This window comes from Papaver somniferum, chromosome 7 (genome assembly GCF_003573695.1).
Source record: "Papaver somniferum cultivar HN1 chromosome 7, ASM357369v1, whole genome shotgun sequence".
NCBI classification, from domain to species: domain Eukaryota; kingdom Viridiplantae; phylum Streptophyta; class Magnoliopsida; order Ranunculales; family Papaveraceae; genus Papaver; species Papaver somniferum.
This window is the reverse complement of record NC_039364.1, coordinates 238,796,475-238,815,927: the sequence shown is the minus strand read 5'-3', so window position 1 is coordinate 238,815,927 and position 19,453 is coordinate 238,796,475. Positions and strand designations below refer to the sequence as shown.

Sequence of the window (19,453 nt, the reverse complement as noted above, 5' to 3'; positions counted from 1 at the left end):
CTAAAATGATATGGATGCGATAATACATCTGACGTTTTTTGCTGCAGTTTATTTGGGGCTTCCTTTATTCTTTCCAGGACAATCATTGATGCGGCACTCAAATAAAGTGATGGCCACTGATGTTTCAGTCCGTAAATGATGATATCGATGCCTAAAGTGAGAAGAAGCAACAAGGAAATTTCACAGCCTATGTCATGGATGGTAACTGCTTGAGTTGGTATTGGTGCAAGTTCACATGCAGCAGGGCATGAAAAATTAGGGTTTGTTCTCCGCGTCCATTAGGACTAAGAATGTGATTTAATTGCGCGCATGAATAATGAAATCATGCATATACATGTGCAAAGTGCAAACTGTATGTGTGTCAAGCTGGCTGCTGGTTCTATAAATATAAGTCCCTACTACTCGATTCTCTCTTCACAGAAACAAAGCAAAACAAAGCCAAACACCATGAAAACCCAGCACTCATTTTCTCGCTACTTCTCCCTCTTTCTTCTCTTCTTAGCTATTACTACTACCCTAGTATCACCTTCTCATGGGGCTTTAGGAAAATGCAACCCCAGTGACTACAAAGGTCTTATGAATATCAAGAAGTCTCTACACAACCCTTACGAGTTAACTTCATGGAAACCAAATACAGACTGTTGTGAGTGGTATGTGGTCAAATGTGATATCAAAACCAACCGCATCAAGGAGTTCAGCTTGTTCCAAGGCGTAGGTGGACTCTCTGGCCAAATTTCATCCTCAATAGGTGACCTTCCTTACCTTGAAACAATAATTTTCAGGAGCTTTAAAAATGTCACTGGTCCGATCCCACAATCTGTCACCAAGTTAAAGCATCTCACGATGTTGGAACTCAGCCATTTTGTTAGAAAAAACGCTTTAAAATTACCAATTTTTCCATGGACTGTGTTTTGATCCCTAGACCTATTGCCCATTAGTTGTTTTTTCTTTTGAATAGATAAAACAATAGTCCCACATTGACTAAAATCTAAAGAGTTTTAGACATAAATACCATAGAGTTGGCTATAAGGGCATGGCCCTTGGGTCATTAGACTTTTGTGCTTGGGGGGGAGGCTTAGACTAGGGCAAGGTTGCCTTCCCCGTACGCGCGGTGCTTCGCACAGAAGCACGCACGCCGCCGCCGTCGGGCTCGGGCTCGGGCTCGGGTGTGGGTTCATTAGATCCTATCTTTTTGCTGAAATTTTTGGTACGTGTTTTCCACACAAGTAGAAGAATCTTTTCTTTGTCTGAACGTGCTTGTCTTGGCTTCTTTGTCTGCACGAGTTTTCTCCTGACTTCTTTGTCTGAACGTGCTTGTCTTGGCTTCTTTGTCTGTACGTGTTTTGTCCTGGCTCTCTTGTATGTACGTATTTGGCTTGGCAGCAACACACTGCTCCATGCCTGTCAAAACAACTTTTCTTGCACTATCTTTAACCCAACATAACCAGTTTTTCCTGTCATACGCATGGGTTTTCTTTCTTGTTTGTAACTACACAAACACTATATAAGAGAGTAGTTGTAATCTCATAAGACATACCACAGAGAAATATCTCTTCTACTCTCCCTCAGTTTTTCTATAAACATCTCTTCTACTGTTTTAAGTTCTGCCAAGCTCTAAGGGTACCCTCATTGTATGCTACATTGAGGGGTACTAACTGTAGTTGTATCCTGGAGGTGACTCGCCAACTGCTGTAGCATCTCAGAGGAGTGGCAGGCGATATTGCCTTTAGGACAGCGTAGTCTACGTGCCTCTACATTCTCTGTGCAGCAACATCAGCAACATTATTTTGTGCTAAGTATCTTCTTCTCAGTTACTTTATTAGTATTATTCTCAACAATCTAAAGGCAATATCCTCTTTACTATATTTTGTAACAACATGGGAAAGAGTACTGTAGACAAACCCCCAAAGTTTAGTGGCAAAGACTTTAAACGATGGCAGTCCAAAATGTTATTCTTCTTAAAAGACCAAAGGCTAGATGAAGTTGCCTTAGAAAGACCCTCAAGAAGGCTTCATGACCGTGGTTATGAAGATAGACTGGATAGGTGGACTAGGAAAAATTACATGTGCAAAAACCATATTCTTAACTGTCTGGATGACTCCTTGTACGACTTTTATAATGCAAAAGAGAATTTTACTGCTTTTGATTTATGGGAAGCCCTAGAAGAAAAATATCTTGCTGAAGCTGCTGGAAGCAAGAAGTTCTTGGTGGCTAGGTTCCTGGAATATAAGATGACTGATGAAAAGCCTGTTGTAGAACAATTCGTCAAACTCCAGCTACTCATCAACGAAATTCTTGCTGAAGGCATGCATATTGATGAATCTCTACAAGTATCCGCAGTGATTGAAAAGCTACCACCCTCATGGAACGAGTACAAGAGGAGGCTGCGACACAAGAATCGTGAAATCACCATGGTGGAGCTGGGGAAAAAGATCCAGGTGGAGGAACTTCTGTGCTGCAAAGACAAGAGCCTGATGCTGAGCAAAGACATGTCAAACAAAGCTCATGTCCTGGACGATAATGCTGCGTCAAAGAAAAAGCACGGAGAATCCAGCAAAAATGGTAAACGTAACAAACAGCGTAACTCCAAAGGTAACCATCTTAAGCCAAAGGGTGGTGTCTCCAAAAACACCATCAAAGGCGACTGCTATAACTGTGGGAAAACTGGTCATATGGCCAAGGACTGTAGGGCACCTAAAAAGACCAAAAATGATCCTAAACAGAAAAATAAGGCAAACGTAGTAGATGATTCTGGATATTTTACTGGCATAGTGTCTGAAGTCAACCTTGTCTCTAATGTGACCAATGTGAGAGACTGGTGGCTTGATTCTGGAGCCACTAGGCATGTCTGTAAGTTCAGAAATGCTTTCTCCTCCTATAACAAAGTAGGAGACGATGAGAAATTGTTTATGGGAAACTCTTCTACCTCTAAAGTGGTAGGAAAAGGCAAGGTTGAATTGAAGCTCACTTCAGGAAAAACTCTCGCATTGAATGACGTGTATCACGTCCCGGACATATGCAAGAATCTTATCTCAGAAACCATCTTACTTGGAAAAGGTTTTAAATTTGTAGCTGAGTCTAACAAAGTTGTAATCTCTAAAGGTGGTGACTTCGTAGGAAAAGGATATGTCACTGATAACATGATTAAGCTTAGTGTACTTTCTTTGAACTTGAATGATAATGCATCTTCTTCTGCTTATGTTTGTGACTCCTCACATGTTTGGCATGATAGACTAGGACATGTTAATTTCAAATCTATTGAAAGACTTGCTAAATTAGGCTGCATTCCTAAAATAAACTTTGACAGAGGTCATAAATGTGAAATTTGTGTTGAATCTAAATTTGCTAGAAAACCCTTTAACAAAAAGGTTGAACGTAGTACAACTCCCCTAGAACTAATCCACTCCGATTTGGGAGATTTGAAATCAACATCAACTAGAGGTGGGAAAAATGGTACATCACTTTTATAGATGATCACTCAAGATACTGTCAGGTTTATCTTCTTAGAAGTAAAGATGAAGCCCTAGACGCTTTCAAATTATATAAACTTGAAGTAGAAAACCAAAGAGGTGTTACTATTAAAACTCTTAGGTCGGACCGAGGCGGTGAGTATGTGATACTTATAGGAGAATTCTGCAAACTTAATGGCATCATTCATGAAACTACTGCACCTTATTCACCTGAGTCGAATGGAGTAGCTGAAAGGAAAAACCGAACACTCATAGATATGGTGAACGCTATGTTAGCTAGTTCAGGGCTACCTTCGAACCTGTGGGGGGAAGCAATTCTCTCTGCTTGCTATATCTTGAACCGAGTTCCATTTAAGAAATCCGACAAAACTCCATATGAGTTGTGGAAAGGAAGACAACCGTCCTATGCATACTTTAAAGTGTGGGGGTGTTTGGCCAAGGTGGCCACTCCTCGTTCCAAGAAAACCAAAATAGGACCAAAAACTGTAGATTGTGTTTTCCTAGGATATCCTGAGCACACTAGTGCTTATAGGTTCATGGTAATTGGTGAGAACACCATAATGGAATCCAGAGATGCAGTGTTTTTCGAACACATTTTCCATTTAGGGTCTGGACCTCATAAAAGGGTCCGCGATGATCTCTCAGATGTTCCTTCGACTAGTCAACCCCCGTCTCTAGATGCTGAAACCGAACCTAGAAGAAGTAAGAGGGTCAGAACCGAGAAAGGTTTCGGTCCAGATTTTGTGACTCTTACGGTAGAGTCTGAACCCCAAACCTATAAGGAAGCTATGACTTCTCCGGAAGCTCCCTTCTGGGAAGAAGCTTCAAATAATGAGTGGGATTCCATTCAACAAAATGAAACTTGGGAGCTTGTAGACTTACCTCCTGGTAGTAAAACCATAGGTTGCAAGTGGGTCTTCAAAAGGAAACTTAGAACAGATGGAACTATAGAAAAACACAAAGCTAGGTTGGTAGCTAAGGGGTACAGACAACATGAAGGATTAGATTTCTTTGATACCTAATCACCGGTCACTAGAATCACTTCTATCCGGATGCTGATTGCTATTGCTTCTATTTATGATTTGCATATACATCAGATGGATGTTAAAACTGCTTTTTTATATGGTGAATTGAATGAAGAAATTTATATGGACCAACCGGAAGGTTTTGTTGTGAAAGGTTTTGAAGATAAAGTATGCAAACTGAAAAAATCTTTGTATGGTTTAAAACAAGCACCTAAACAGTGGCATGAAAAATTTAATCATGTAATGATATCTAATGGCTTCAAGGTTAATGAATCTGATAAATGTGTTTACATTAAATCTGTGGATGATTCTCATGTTATTGTGTGCCTATATGTTGATGATATGCTCATATTAGGTAGTAACCTTGAAAGTATCAATACCACTAAAAGCATGCTTAACGAAAACTTTGACATGAAAGACTTAGGCCCTGCTGATGTAATCTTAGGGATGAAAATCAGAAAGATGTCTGATGGATATAGTCTTAGTCAATCTCATTATGTTGAAACTGTGCTTAAGAGATTTAATCATGAAAAAGCTAAACCTGCAACTACTCCTTATGATCCCAATTGCAAATTGAAAAAGAACAAGGGTGAGGGTATTTATCAACTTGAGTATTCTCGTGTTATTGGCAGTCTTATGTATTTAATGAACTGTACAAGACCTGATATTGCTTATACTGTGAGTAGATTAAGCAGGTACACTTGCAACCCTGGGCAGGATCACTGGAATGCTCTCTACAGAGTTCTACGGTACCTGAGAGGAACTTCAAACTATTGCCTAAGTTTTGGGAAGTATCCTGCTGTGCTAGAAGGGTATTGTGATGCTAACTGGATATCCGACTCAGATGAGTGCAAATCCACTAGCGGGTACATCTTCACACTTGGTGGTGCGTCTGTGTCATGGAAGTCTACCAAACAGACATGTATAGCTCGATCCACCATGGAGTCTGAGTTTATAGCCTTGGAGAAAGCTGGAGAGGAAGCTGAATGGATACGAGGTTTCCTGGGTGGAATTCCACTCTGGCCCAAGCCTGTGTCTTCGATCGCAATCCACTGTGACAGTCAAGCTGCTATTGGATGCGCAAAGAATAGTGTATACAACGGAAAGTCTATACATCTTCGAAGAAGACACAAGACAGTGAAACAACTACTCTCTACTGGCATCATCTCTATAGACTTTGTAAGGTCTAAAGAGAATATTGCAGATCCTTTGACGAAAGGGTTATCTAGAGAGGTAGTTAGATCCACATCGAAGGGGATGGGACTCAAGCTCATAGAATAAATCGCCATGAAGGACACTCAACCTTGTGAATGGAGCTCCAAGATCAAGGTTCAATGAGATAACTAATTTTTGGTGATGTCGAGAGAAAGCACTATCTTTGTCCCTCCCTATGGTGTAACCGTATGATAGTGCTGCCTGCATGTTTTAGGATGATCTGTCAGGATCTTAATGAGTTCCATGGCTTTGCTTACAGCGGAGTGTGGCAGGACACTCTTAATGGACTCACCTATGTGGATGTTGGAAATGGGGCCGCTTCCTATGAGAATTTGAGCTTTTTCTCTAGAGACATTCATTAAGTCCGGGATTTAGCCCACGGCCAAAACGGGCACAACGGCAAGAGCTTGGCAGCTTTCTTTTTCTTTGAGACATCAAAGTGTGGTTGTTATTTCTGAATTGCACTCACTGTTGACGGTTCAAGACATTGTGTTCACCGAAACAACAAGCAGTTCCGGTAACCTCTCACTATGTTAAGGTTCAATCTCTGGGACACCTTAGCCTAATATTGATGTATTATGTTTTCTCGTATTTCGTCGATATGTTTTATCATTCATGTGGGGGATTGTTAGAAAAAACGCTTTAAAATTACCAATTTTTCCATGGAATGTGTTTTGATCCCTAGACCTATTTCCCATTAGTTGTTTTTTCTTTTGAATAGATAAAACAATAGTCCCACATTGACTAAAATCTAAAGAGTTTTAGACATAAATACCATAGAGTTGGCTATAAGGGCATGGCCCTTGGGTCATTAGACTTTTGTGCTTGGGGGGGAGGCTTAGACTAGGGCAAGGTTGCCTTTCCCGTACGCGCGGTGCTTCGCACAGAAGCACGCACGCCGCCGCCGTCCGTCCGGTCGGTCGGTCGGGTCGGGCTCGGGCTCGGGTTCGGGTTCGGGTTCGGGTGTGGGTTCATTAGATCCTATCTTTTTGCTGAAATTTTTGGTACGTGTTTTCCACACAAGTAGAAGAATCTTTTCTTTGTCTGAACGTGCTTGTCTTGGCTTCTTTGTCTGCACGAGTTTTCTCCTGACTTCTTTGTCTGAACGTGCTTGTCTTGGCTTCTTTGTCTGTACGTGTTTTGTCCTGGCTCTCTTGTATGTACGTATTTGGCTTGGCAGCAACACACTGCTCCATGCCTGTCAAAACAACTTTTCTTGCACTATCTTTAACCCAACATAACCAGTTTTTCCTGTCATACGCATGGGTTTTCTTTCTTGTTTGTAACTACACAAACACTATATAAGAGAGTAGTTGTAATCTCATAAGACATACCACAGAGAAATATCTCTTCTACTCTCCCTCAGTTTTTCTATAAACATCTCTTCTACTGTTTTAAGTTCTGCCAAGCTCTAAGGGTACCCTCATTGTATGCTACATTGAGGGGTACTAACTGTAGTTGTATCCTGGAGGTGACTCGCCAACTGCTGTAGCATCTCAGAGGAGTGGCAGGCGATATTGCCTTTAGGACAGCGTAGTCTACGTGCCTCTACATTCTCTGTGCAGCAACATCAGCAACATTATTTTGTGCTAAGTATCTTCTTCTCAGTTACTTTATTAGTATTATTCTCAACAATCTAAAGGCAATATCCTCTTTACTATATTTTGTAACAACATGGGAAAGAGTACTGTAGACAAACCCCCAAAGTTTAGTGGCAAAGACTTTAAACGATGGCAGTCCAAAATGTTATTCTTCTTAAAAGACCAAAGGCTAGATGAAGTTGCCTTAGAAAGACCCTCAAGAAGGCTTCATGACCGTGGTTATGAAGATAGACTGGATAGGTGGACTAGGAAAAATTACATGTGCAAAAACCATATTCTTAACTGTCTGGATGACTCCTTGTACGACTTTTATAATGCAAAAGAGAATTTTACTGCTTTTGATTTATGGGAAGCCCTAGAAGAAAAATATCTTGCTGAAGCTGCTGGAAGCAAGAAGTTCTTGGTGGCTAGGTTCCTGGAATATAAGATGACTGATGAAAAGCCTGTTGTAGAACAATTCGTCGAACTCCAGCTACTCATCAATGAAATTCTTGCTGAAGGCATGCATATTGATGAATCTCTACAAGTATCTGCAGTGATTGAAAAGCTACCACCCTCATGGAACGAGTACAAGAGGAGGCTGCGACACAAGAATCGTGAAATCACCATGGTGGAGCTGGGGAAAAAGATCCAGGTGGAGGAACTTCTGTGCTGCAAAGACAAGATCCTGATGCTGAGCAAAGACATGTCAAACAAAGCTCATGTCCTGGACGATAATGCTGCGTCAAAGAAAAGGCACGGAGAATCCAGCAAAAATGGTAAACGTAACAAACAGCGTAACTCCAAAGGTAACCATCTTAAGCCAAAGGGTGGTGTCTCCAAAAACACCATCAAAGGCGACTGCTATAACTGTGGGAAAACTGGTCATATGGCCAAGGACTGTAGGGCACCTAAAAAGACCAAAAATGATCCTAAACAGAAAATAAGGCAAACGTAGTAGATGATTCTGGATATTTTACTGGCATGGTGTCTGAAGTCAACCTTGTCTCTAATGTGACCAATGTGAGAGACTGGTGGCTTGATTCTGGAGCCACTAGGCATGTCTGTAAGTTCAGAAATGCTTTCTCCTCCTATAACAAAGTAGGAGACGATGAGAAATTGTTTATGGGAAACTCTTCTACCTCTAAAGTGGTAGGAAAAGGCAAGGTTGAATTGAAGCTCACTTCAGGAAAAACTCTCGCATTGAATGACGTGTATCACGTCCCGGACATATGCAAGAATCTTATCTCAGAAACCATCTTACTTGGAAAAGGTTTTAAATTTGTAGCTGAGTCTAACAAAGTTGTAATCTCTAAAGGTGGTGACTTCGTAGGAAAAGGATATGTCACTGATAACATGATTAAGCTTAGTGTACTTTCTTTGAACTTGAATGATAATGCATCTTCTTCTGCTTATGTTTGTGACTCCTCACATGTTTGGCATGATAGACTAGGACATGTTAATTTCAAATCTATTGAAAGACTTGCTAAATTAGGCTGCATTCCTAAAATAAACTTTGACAGAGGTCATAAATGTAAAATTTGTGTTGAATCTAAATTTGCTAGAAAACCCTTTAACAAAAAGGTTGAACGTAGTACAACTCCCCTAGAACTAATCCACTCCGATTTGGGAGATTTGAAATCAACACCAACTAGAGGTGGGAAAAAATGGTACATCACTTTTATAGATGATCACTCAAGATACTGTCAGGTTTATCTTCTTAGAAGTAAAGATGAAGCCCTAGACGCTTTCAAATTATATAAACTTGAAGTAGAAAACCAAAGAGGTGTTACTATTAAAACTCTTAGGTCGGACCGAGGCGGTGAGTATGTGATACCTATAGGAGAATTCTGCAAACTTAATGGCATCATTCATGAAACTACTGCACCTTATTCACCTGAGTCGAATGGAGTAGCTGAAAGGAAAAACCGAACACTCATAGATATGGTGAACGCTATGTTAGCTAGTTCAGGGCTACCTTCGAACCTGTGGGGGGAAGCAATTCTCTCTGCTTGCTATATCTTGAACCGAGTTCCATTTAAGAAATCCGACAAAACTCCATATGAGTTGTGGAAAGGAAGACAACCGTCCTATGCATACTTTAAAATGTGGGGGTGTTTGGCCAAGGTGGCCACTCCTCGTTCCAAGAAAACCAAAATAGGACCAAAAACTGTAGATTGTGTTTTCCTAGGATATCCTGAGCACACTAGTGCTTATAGGTTCATGGTAATTGGTGAGAACACCATAATGGAATCCAGAGATGCAGTGTTTTTCGAACACATTTTCCCTTTAGGGTCTGGACCTCATAAAAGGGTCCGCGATGATCTCTCAGATGTTCCTTCGACTAGTCAACCCCCGTCTCTAGATGCTGAAACCGAACCTAGAAGAAGTAAGAGGGTCAGAACCGAGAAAGGTTTCGGTCCAGATTTTGTGACTCTTACGGTAGAGTCTGAACCCCAAACCTATAAGGAAGTTATGACTTCTCCGGAAGCTCCCTTCTGGGAAGAAGCTTCAAATAATGAGTGGGATTCCATTCAACAAAATGAAACTTGGGAGCTTGTAGACTTACCTCCTGGTAGTAAAACCATAGGTTGCAAGTGGGTCTTCAAAAGGAAACTTAGAACAGATGGAACTATAGAAAAACACAAAGCTAGGTTGGTAGCTAAGGGGTACAGACAACAGGAAGGATTAGATTTCTTTGACACCTATTCACCGGTCACTAGAATCACTTCTATCCGGATGTTGATTGCTATTGCTTCTATTTATGATTTGCATATACATCAGATGGATGTTAAAACTGCTTTTTTATATGGTGAATTGAATGAAGAAATTTATATGGACCAACCGGAAGGTTGTTGTGAAAGGTTTTGAAGATAAAGTATGCAAACTGAAAAAATCTTTGTATGGTTTAAAACAAGCACCTAAATAGTGGCATGAAAAATTTAATCATGTAATGATATCTAATGGCTTCAAGGTTAATGAATCTGATAAATGTGTTTACATTAAATCTGTGGACGATTCTCATGTTATTGTGTGCCTATATGTTGATGATATGCTCATATTAGGAAGTAACCTTGATAGTATCAATACCACTAAAAGCATGCTTAACGAAAACTTTGACATGAAAGACTTAGGCCCTGCTGATGTAATCTTAGGGATGAAAATCAGAAAGATGTCTGATGGATATAGTCTTAGTCAATCTCATTATGTTGAAACTGTGCTTAAGAGATTTAATCATGAAAAAGCTAAACCTGCAACTACTCCTTATGATCCCAATTGCAAATTGAAAAAGAACAAGGGTGAGGGTATTTATCAACTTGAGTATTCTCGTGTTATTGGCAGTCTTATGTATTTAATGAACTGTACAAGACCTGATATTGCTTATACTGTGAGTAGATTAAGCAGGTACACTTGCAACCCTGGGCAGGATCACTGGAATGCTCTCTACAGAGTTCTACGGTACCTGAGAGGAACTTCAAACTATTGCCTAAGTTTTGGGAAGTATCCTGCTGTGCTAGAAGGTTATTGTGATGCTAACTGGATATCAGACTCAGATGAGTTCAAATCCACTAGCGGGTACATCTTCACACTTGGTGGTGCGTCTGTGTCATGGAAGTCTACCAAACAGACATGTATAGCTCGATCCACCATGGAGTCTGAGTTTATAGCCTTGGAGAAAGCTGGAGAGGAAGCTGAATGGATACGAGGTTTCCTGGGTGGAATTCCACTCTGGCCCAAGCCTGTGTCTTCGATCGCAATCCACTGTGACAGTCAAGCTGCTATTGGATGCGCAAAGAATAGTGTATACAACGGAAAGTCTATACATCTTCGAAGAAGACACAAGACAGTGAAACAACTACTCTCTACTGGCATCATCTCTATAGACTTTGTAAGGTCTAAAGAGAATATTGCAGATCCTTTGACGAAAGGGTTATCTAGAGAGGTAGTTAGATCCACATCGAAGGGGATGGGACTCAAGCTCATAGAATAAATCGCCATGAAGGACACTCAACCTTGTGAATGGAGCTCCAAGATCAAGGTTCAATGAGATAACTAATTTTTGGTGATGTCGAGAGAAAGCACTATCTTTGTCCTTCCCTATGGTGTAACCATATGATAGTGCTGCCTGCATGTTTTAGGATGATCTGTCAGGATCTTAATGAGTTCCATGGCTTTACTTAAAGCGGAGTGTGGCAGGACACTCTTAATGGACTCACCTATGTGGATGTTGGAAGTGGGGCCGCTTCCTATGAGAATTTGAGCTTTTTCTCTAGAGACATTCATTAAGTCCGGGATTTAGCCCACGGCCAAAACGGGCACAACGGCAAGAGCTTGGCAGCTTTCTTTTTCTTTGAGACATCAAAGTGTGGTTGTTATTTCTGAATTGCACTCACTGTTGACGGTTCAAGACATTGTGTTCACCGAAACAACAAGCAGTTCCGGTAACCTCTCACTATGTTAAGGTTCAATCTCTGGGACACCTTAGCCTAATATTGATGTATTATGTTTTCTCGTATTTCGTCGATATGTTTTATCATTCATGTGGGGGATTGTTAGAAAAAAACGCTTTAAAATTACCAATTTTTCCATGGACTATGTTTTGATCCCTAGACCTATTGCCCATTAATTGTTTTTTCTTTTGAATAGATAAAACAATAGTCCCACATTGACTAAAATCTAAAGAGTTTTAGACATAAATACCATAGAGTTGGCTATAAGGGCATGGCCCTTGGGTCATTAGACTTTTGTGCTTGGGGGGGAGGCTTAGACTAGGGCAAGGTTGCCTTTCCCGTACGCGCGGTGCTTCGCACAGAAGCACGCACGCCGCCGCTGCCGTCCGGTCGGTCGGTCGGTCGGGTCGGGCTCGGGCTCGGGCTCGGGTTCGGGTTCGAGTGTGGGTGTGGGTGTATTAGATCCTATCTTTTTGCTGAAATTTTTGGTACGTGTTTTCCACACAAGTAGAAGAATCTTTTCTTTTGTCCTGACTTCTTTGTCTGAACGTGCTTGTCTTGGCTTCTTTGTCTGCACGATTTTTGTCCTGACTTCTTTGTCTGAACGTGCTTGTCTTGGCTTCTTTGTTTGTACATGTTTTGTCCTGGCTCCCTTGTATGTACGTATTTGGCTTGGCAGCAACACACTGCTCCATGCCTGACAAAACAACTTTTGTTGCACTATCTTTAACCCAACATAACCAGTTTTTTCTGTCATACGCATGGGTTTTCTTTCTTGTTTGTAACTACACAAACACTATATAAGAGAGTAGTTGTAATCTCAGAAAATACACACCACAGAGAAATATCTCTTCTACTCTCCCTCAGTTTTTCTGTAAACATCTCTTCTACGCCAAGCTCTAAGGGTACCCTCATTGTATGCTACATTGAGGGGTACTAACTGTAGTTGTATCCTGGAGGTGACTCGCCAACTGCTGTAGCATCTCAGAGGAGTGGCAGGCGATATTGCCTTTAGGACAGCGTAGTCTACGTGCCTCTACATTTTCTGTGCAGCAACATCAGCAACATTATTTTGAGCTAAGTATCTTCTTCTCAGTTACTTTATTAGTAATATACCCAACAATCTAAAGGCAATATCCTCTTTACTATATTTTGTAACAACATGGGAAAGAGTACTGTAGACAAACCCCCAAAGTTTAGTGGCAAAGACTTTAAACGATGGCAGTCCAAAATGTTATTCTTCTTAAAAGACCAAAGGCTAGATGAAGTTGCCTTAGAAAGACCCTCAAGAAGGCTTCATGACCGTGGTTATGAAGATAGACTGGATAGGTGGACTAGGAAAAATTACATGTGCAAAAACCATATTCATAACTGTCTGGATGACTCCTTGTACGACTTTTAATAATGCAAAAGAGAATTTTACTACTTTTGATTTATGGGAAGCCCTAGAAGAAAAATATCTTGCTGAAGCTGCTGGAAGCAAGAAGTTCTTGGTGGCTAGGTTCCTGGAATATAAGATGACTGATGAAAAGCCTGTTGTAGAACAATTCGTCGAACTCCAGCTACTCATCAACGAAATTCTTGCTGAAGGCATGCATATTGATGAATCTCTACAAGTATCTGCAGTGATTGAAAAGCTACCACCCTCATGGAACGAGTACAAGAGGAGGCTGCGACACAAGAATCGTGAAATCACCATGGTGGAGCTGGGGAAAAAGATCCAGGTGGAGGAACTTCTGTGCTGCAAAGACAAGAGCCTGATGCTGAGCAAAGACATGTCAAACAAAGCTCATGTCCTGGACGATAATGCTGCGTCAAAGAAAAGGCACGGAGAATCCAGCAAAAATGGTAAACGTAACAAACAGCGTAACTCCAAAGGTAACCATCTTAATCCAAAGGGTGGTGTCTCCAAAAACACCATCAAAGGCGACTGCTATAACTGTGGGAAAACTGGTCATATGGCCAAGGACTGTAGGGCACCTAAAAAGACCAAAAATGATCCTAAACAGAAAAATAAGGCAAACGTAGTAGATGATTCTGGATATTTTACTGGCATGGTGTCTGAAGTCAACCTTGTCTCTAATGTGACCAATGTGAGAGACTGGTGGCTTGATTCTGGAGCCACTAGGCATGTCTGTAAGTTCAGAAATGCTTTCTCCTCCTATAACAAAGTAGGAGACGATGAGAAATTGTTTATGGGAAACTCTTCTACCTCTAAAGTGGTAGGAAAAGGCAAGGTTGAATTGAAGCTCACTTCAGGAAAAACTCTCGCATTGAATGACGTGTATCACGTCCCGGACATATGCAAGAATCTTATCTCAGAAACCATCTTACTTGGAAAAGGTTTTAAATTTGTAGCTGAGTCTAACAAAGTTGTAATCTCTAAAGGTGGTGACTTCGTAGGAAAAGGATATGTCACTGATAACATGATTAATCTTAGTGTACTTTCTTTGAACTTGAATGATAATGCATCTTCTTATGTTTGTGACTCCTCACATGTTTGGCATGATAGACTAGGACATGTTAATTTCAAATCTATTGAAAGACTTGCTAAATTAGGCTGCATTCCTAAAATAAACTTTGACAGAGGTCATAAATGTGAAATTTGTGTTGAATCTAAATTTGCTAGAAAACCCTTTAACAAAAAGGTTGAACGTAGTACAACTCCCCTAGAACTAATCCACTCCGATTTGGGAGATTTGAAATCAACACCAACTAGAGGTGGGAAAAAATGGTACATCACTTTTATAGATGATCACTCAAGATACTGTCAGGTTTATCTTCTTAGAAGTAAAGATGAAGCCCTAGACGCTTTCAAATTATATAAACTTGAAGTAGAAAACCAAAGAGGTGTTACTATTAAAACTCTTAGGTCGGACCGAGGCGGTGAGTATGTGATACCTATAGGAGAATTCTGCAAACTTAATGGCATCATTCATGAAACTACTGCACCTTATTCACCTGAGTCGAATGGAGTAGCTGAAAGGAAAAACCGAACACTCATAGATATGGTGAACGCTATGTTAGCTAGTTCAGGGATACCTTCGAACCTGTGGGGGGAAGCAATTCTCTCTGCTTGCTATATCTTGAACCGAGTTCCATTTAAGAAATCCGACAAAAATCCATATGAGTTAGGGAAGGGAAGACAACCGTCCTATGCATACTTTAAAGTGTGGGGGTGTTTGGCCAAGGTGGCCACTCCTCGTTCCAAGAAAACCAAAATAGGACCTAAAACTGTAGATTGTGTTTTCCTAGGATATCCTGAGCACACTAGTGCTTATAGGTTCATGGTAATTGGTGAGAACACCATAATGGAATCCAGAGATGCAGTGTTTTTCGAACACATTTTCCCTTTAGGGTCTGGACCTCATAAAAGGGTCCGCAATGATCTCTCAGATGTTCCTTCGACTAGTCAACCCCCGTCTCTAGATGCTGAAACCGAACCTAGAAGAAGTAAGAGGGTCAGAACCGAGAAAGGTTTCGGTCCAGATTTTGTGACTCTTACGGTAGAGTCTGAACCCCAAACCTATAAGGAAGCTATGACTTCTCCGGAAGCTCCCTTCTGGGAAGAAGCTTCAAATAATGAGTGGGATTCCATTCAACAAAATGAAACTTGGGAGCTTGTAGACTTACCTCCTGGTAGTAAAACCATAGGTTGCAAGTGGGTCTTCAAAAGGAAACTTAGAACAGATGGAACTATAGAAAAACACAAAGCTAGGTTGGTAGCTAAGGGGTACAGACAACAGGAAGGATTAGATTTCTTTGACACCTATTCACCGGTCACTAGAATCACTTCTATCCGGATGTTGATTGTTGTTGCTTCTATTTATGATTTGCATATACATCAGATGGATGTTAAAACTGCTTTTTTATATGGTGAATTGAATGAAGAAATTTATATGGACCAACCGGAAGGTTTTGTTGTGAAAGGTTTTGAAGATAAAGTATGCAAACTGAAAAAATCTTTGTATGGTTTAAAACAAGCACCTAAACAGTGGCATGAAAAATTTAATCATGTAATGATATCTAATGGCTTCAAGGTTAATGAATCTGATAAATGTGTTTACATTAAATCTGTGGACGATTCTCATGTTATTGTGTGCCTATATGTTGATGATATTCTCATATTAGGAAGTAACCTTGATAGTATCAATACCACTAAAAGCATGCTTAACGAAAACTTTGACATGAAAGACTTAGGCCCTGCTGATGTAATCTTAGGGATGAAAATCAGAAAGATGTCTGGTGGATATAGTCTTAGTCAATCTCATTATGTTGAAACTGTGCTTAAGAGATTTAATCATGAAAAAGCTAAACCTGCAACTACTCCTTATGATCCCAATTGCAAATTGAAAAAGAACAAGGGTGAGGGTATTTATCAACTTGAGTATTCTCGTGTTATTGGCAGTCTTATGTATTTAATGAACTGTACAAGACCTGATATTGCTTATACTGTGAGTAGATTAAGCAGGTACACTTGCAACCCTGGGCAGGATCACTGGAATGCTCTCTACAGAGTTCTACGGTACCTGAGAGGAACTTCAAACTATTGCCTAAGTTTTGGGAAGTATCCTGCTGTGCTAGAAGGGTATTGTGATGCTAACTGGATATCAGACTCAGATGAGTGCAAATCCACTAGCGGTTACATCTTCACACTTGGTGGTGCGTCTGTGTCATGGAAGTCTACCAAACAGACATGTATAGCTCGATCCACCATGGAGTCTGAGTTTATAGCCTTGGAGAAAGCTGGAGAGGAAGCTGAATGGATACGAGGTTTCCTGGGTGGAATTCCACTCTGGCCCAAGCCTGTGTCTTCGATCGCAATCCACTGTGACAGTCAAGCTGCTATTGGATGCGCAAAGAATAGTGTATACAACGGAAAGTCTATACATCTTCGAAGAAGACACAAGACAGTGAAACAACTACTCTCTACTGGCATCATCTCTATAGACTTTGTAAGGTCTAAAGAGAATATTGAAGATCCTTTGACGAATGGGTTATCTAGAGAGGTAGTTAGATCCACATCGAAGGGGATGGGACTCAAGCTCATAGAATAAATCGCCATGAAGGACACTCAACCTTGTGAATGGAGCTCCAAGATCAAGGTTCAATGAGATAACTAATTTTTGGTGATGTCGAGAGAAAGCACTATCTTTGTCCCTCCCTATGGTGTAACCGTATGATAGTGCTGCCTGCATGTTTTAGGATGATCTGTCAGGATCTTAATGAGTTCCATGGCTTTGCTTACAGCGGAGTGTGGCAGGACACTCTTAATGGACTCACCTATGTGGATGTTGGAAGTGGGGCCGCTTCCTATGAGAATTTGAGCTTTTTCTCTAGAGACATTCATTAAGTCCGGGATTTAGCCCACGGCCAAAACGGGCACAACGGCAAGAGCTTGGCAGCTTTCTTTTTCTTTGAGACATCAAAGTGTGGTTGTTATTTCTGAATTGCACTCACTGTTGACGGTTCAAGACATTGTGTTCACCGAAACAACAAGCAGTTCCGGTAACCTCTCACTATGTTAAGGTTCAATCTCTGGGACACCTTAGCCTAATATTGATGTATTATGTTTTCTCGTATTTCGTCGATATGTTTTATCATTCATGTGGGGGATTGTTAGAAAAAACTCTTTAAAATTACCAATTTTTCCATGGACTGTGTTTTGATCCCTAGACCTATTGCCCATTAGTTGTTTTTTCTTTTGAATAGATAAAACAATAGTCCCACATTGACTAAAATCTAAAGAGTTTTAGACATAAATACCATAGAGTTGGCTATAAGGGCATGGCCCTTGGGTCATTAGACTTTTGTGCTTGGGGGGGAGGCTTAGACTAGGGCAAGGTTGCCTTTCCCGTACGCGCGGTGCTTCGCACAGAAGCACGCACGCCGCCGCCGTCCGTCCGGTCGGTCGGTCGGTCGGTCGGGTCGGGCTCGGGCTCGGGCTCGGGTTCGGGTGTGGGTGTGGGTTCATTAGATCCTATCTTTTTGCTGAAATTTTTGGTACGTGTTTTCCACACAAGTAGAAGAATCTTTTCTTTGTCTGAACGTGCTTGTCTTGGCTTCTTTGTCTGCACGAGTTTTCTCCTGACTTCTTTGTCTGAACGTGCTTGTCTTGGCTTCTTTGTCTGCACGAGTTTTCTCCTGACTTCTTTGTCTGAACGTGCTTGTCTTGGATTCTTTGTCTGTACGTGTTTTGTCCTGGCTCTCTTGTATGTACGTATTTGGCTTGGCAGCAACACACTGCTCCATGCCTGTCAAAACAACTTTTCTTGCACTATCTTTAACCCAACATAACCAGTTTTTCCTGTCATACGCATGGGTTTTCTTTCTTGTTTGTAACTACACAAACACTATATAAGAGAGTAGTTGTAATCTCATAAGACATACTACAGAGAAATATCTCTTCTACTCTCCCTCAGTTTTTCTATAAACATCTCTTCTACTGTTTTAAGTTCTGCCAAGCTCTAAGGGTACCCTCATTGTATGCTACATTGAGGGGTACTAACTGTAGTTGTATCCTGGAGGTGACTCGCCAGCATCTCAGAGGAGTGGCAGGCGATATTGCCTTTAGGACAGCGTAGTCTACGTGCCTCTACATTCTCTGTGCAGCAACATCAACAACATTATTTTGTGCTAAGTATCTTCTTCTCAGTTACTTTATTAGTATTTTATCTCAACAATCTAAAGGCAATATCCTCTTTACTATATTTTGTAACAACATGGGAAAGAGTACTGTAGACAAACCCCCAAAGTTTAGTGGCAAAGACTTTAAACGATGGCAGTCCAAAATGTTATTCTTCTTAAAAGACCAAAGGCTAGATGAAGTTGCCTTAGAAAGACCCTCAAGAAGGCTTCATGACCGTGGTTATGAAGATAGACTGGATAGGTGGACTAGGAAAAATTACATGTGCAAAAACCATATTCTTAACTGTCTGGATGACTCCTTGTACGACTTTTATAATGCAAAAGAGAATTTTACTGCTTTTGATTTATGGGAAGCCCTAGAAGAAAAATATCTTGCTGAAGCTGCTGGAAGCAAGAAGTTCTTGGTGGCTAGGTTCCTGGAATATAAGATGACTGATGAAAAGCCTGTTGTAGAACAATTCGTCGAACTCCAGCTACTCATCAACGAAATTCTTGCTGAAGGCATGCATATTGATGAATCTCTACAAGTATCTGCAGTGATTGAAAAGCTACCACCCTCATGGAACGAGTACAAGAGGAGGCTGCGACACAAGAATCGTGAAATCACCATGGTGGAGCTGGGGAAAAAGATCCAGGTGGAGGAACTTCTGTGCTGCAAAGACAAGAGCCTGATGCTGAGCAAATACATGTCAAACAAAGCTCATGTCCTGGACGATAATGCTGCGTCAAAGAAAAGGCACGGAGAATCCAGCAAAAATGGTAAACGTAACAAACAGCGTAACTCCAAAGGTAACCATCTTAAGCCAAAGGGTGGTGTCTCCAAAAACACCATCAAAGGCGACTGCTATAACTGTGGGAAAACTGGTCATATGGCCAAGGACTGTAGGGCACCTAAAAATACCAAAAATGATCCTAAACAGAAAAATAAGGCAAACGTAGTAGATGATTCTGGATATTTTACTGGCATGGTGTCTGAAGTCAACCTTGTCTCTAATGTGACCAATGTGAGAGACTAGTGGCTTGATTCTGGAGCCACTAGGCATGTCTGTAAGTTCAGAAATGCT

General features: G+C 40.9%; 1 protein-coding gene across 1 annotated transcript in view; it reads left to right on the top strand.

Annotated features, from left to right (window-relative positions):
- Nucleotides 1–239: 239 nt before the first annotated feature.
- LOC113299946 (polygalacturonase inhibitor-like) overlaps nt 240–19,453 on the top strand; it is a 42,757-nt gene continuing 23,543 nt past the window's right edge. The window contains exon 1 of the mRNA XM_026549077.1: nt 240–859. Coding sequence (XP_026404862.1) covers nt 310–859 — 550 coding nt within the window. The 5' untranslated portion in view covers nt 240–309. The remainder of the gene's footprint in view (nt 860–19,453) is intronic.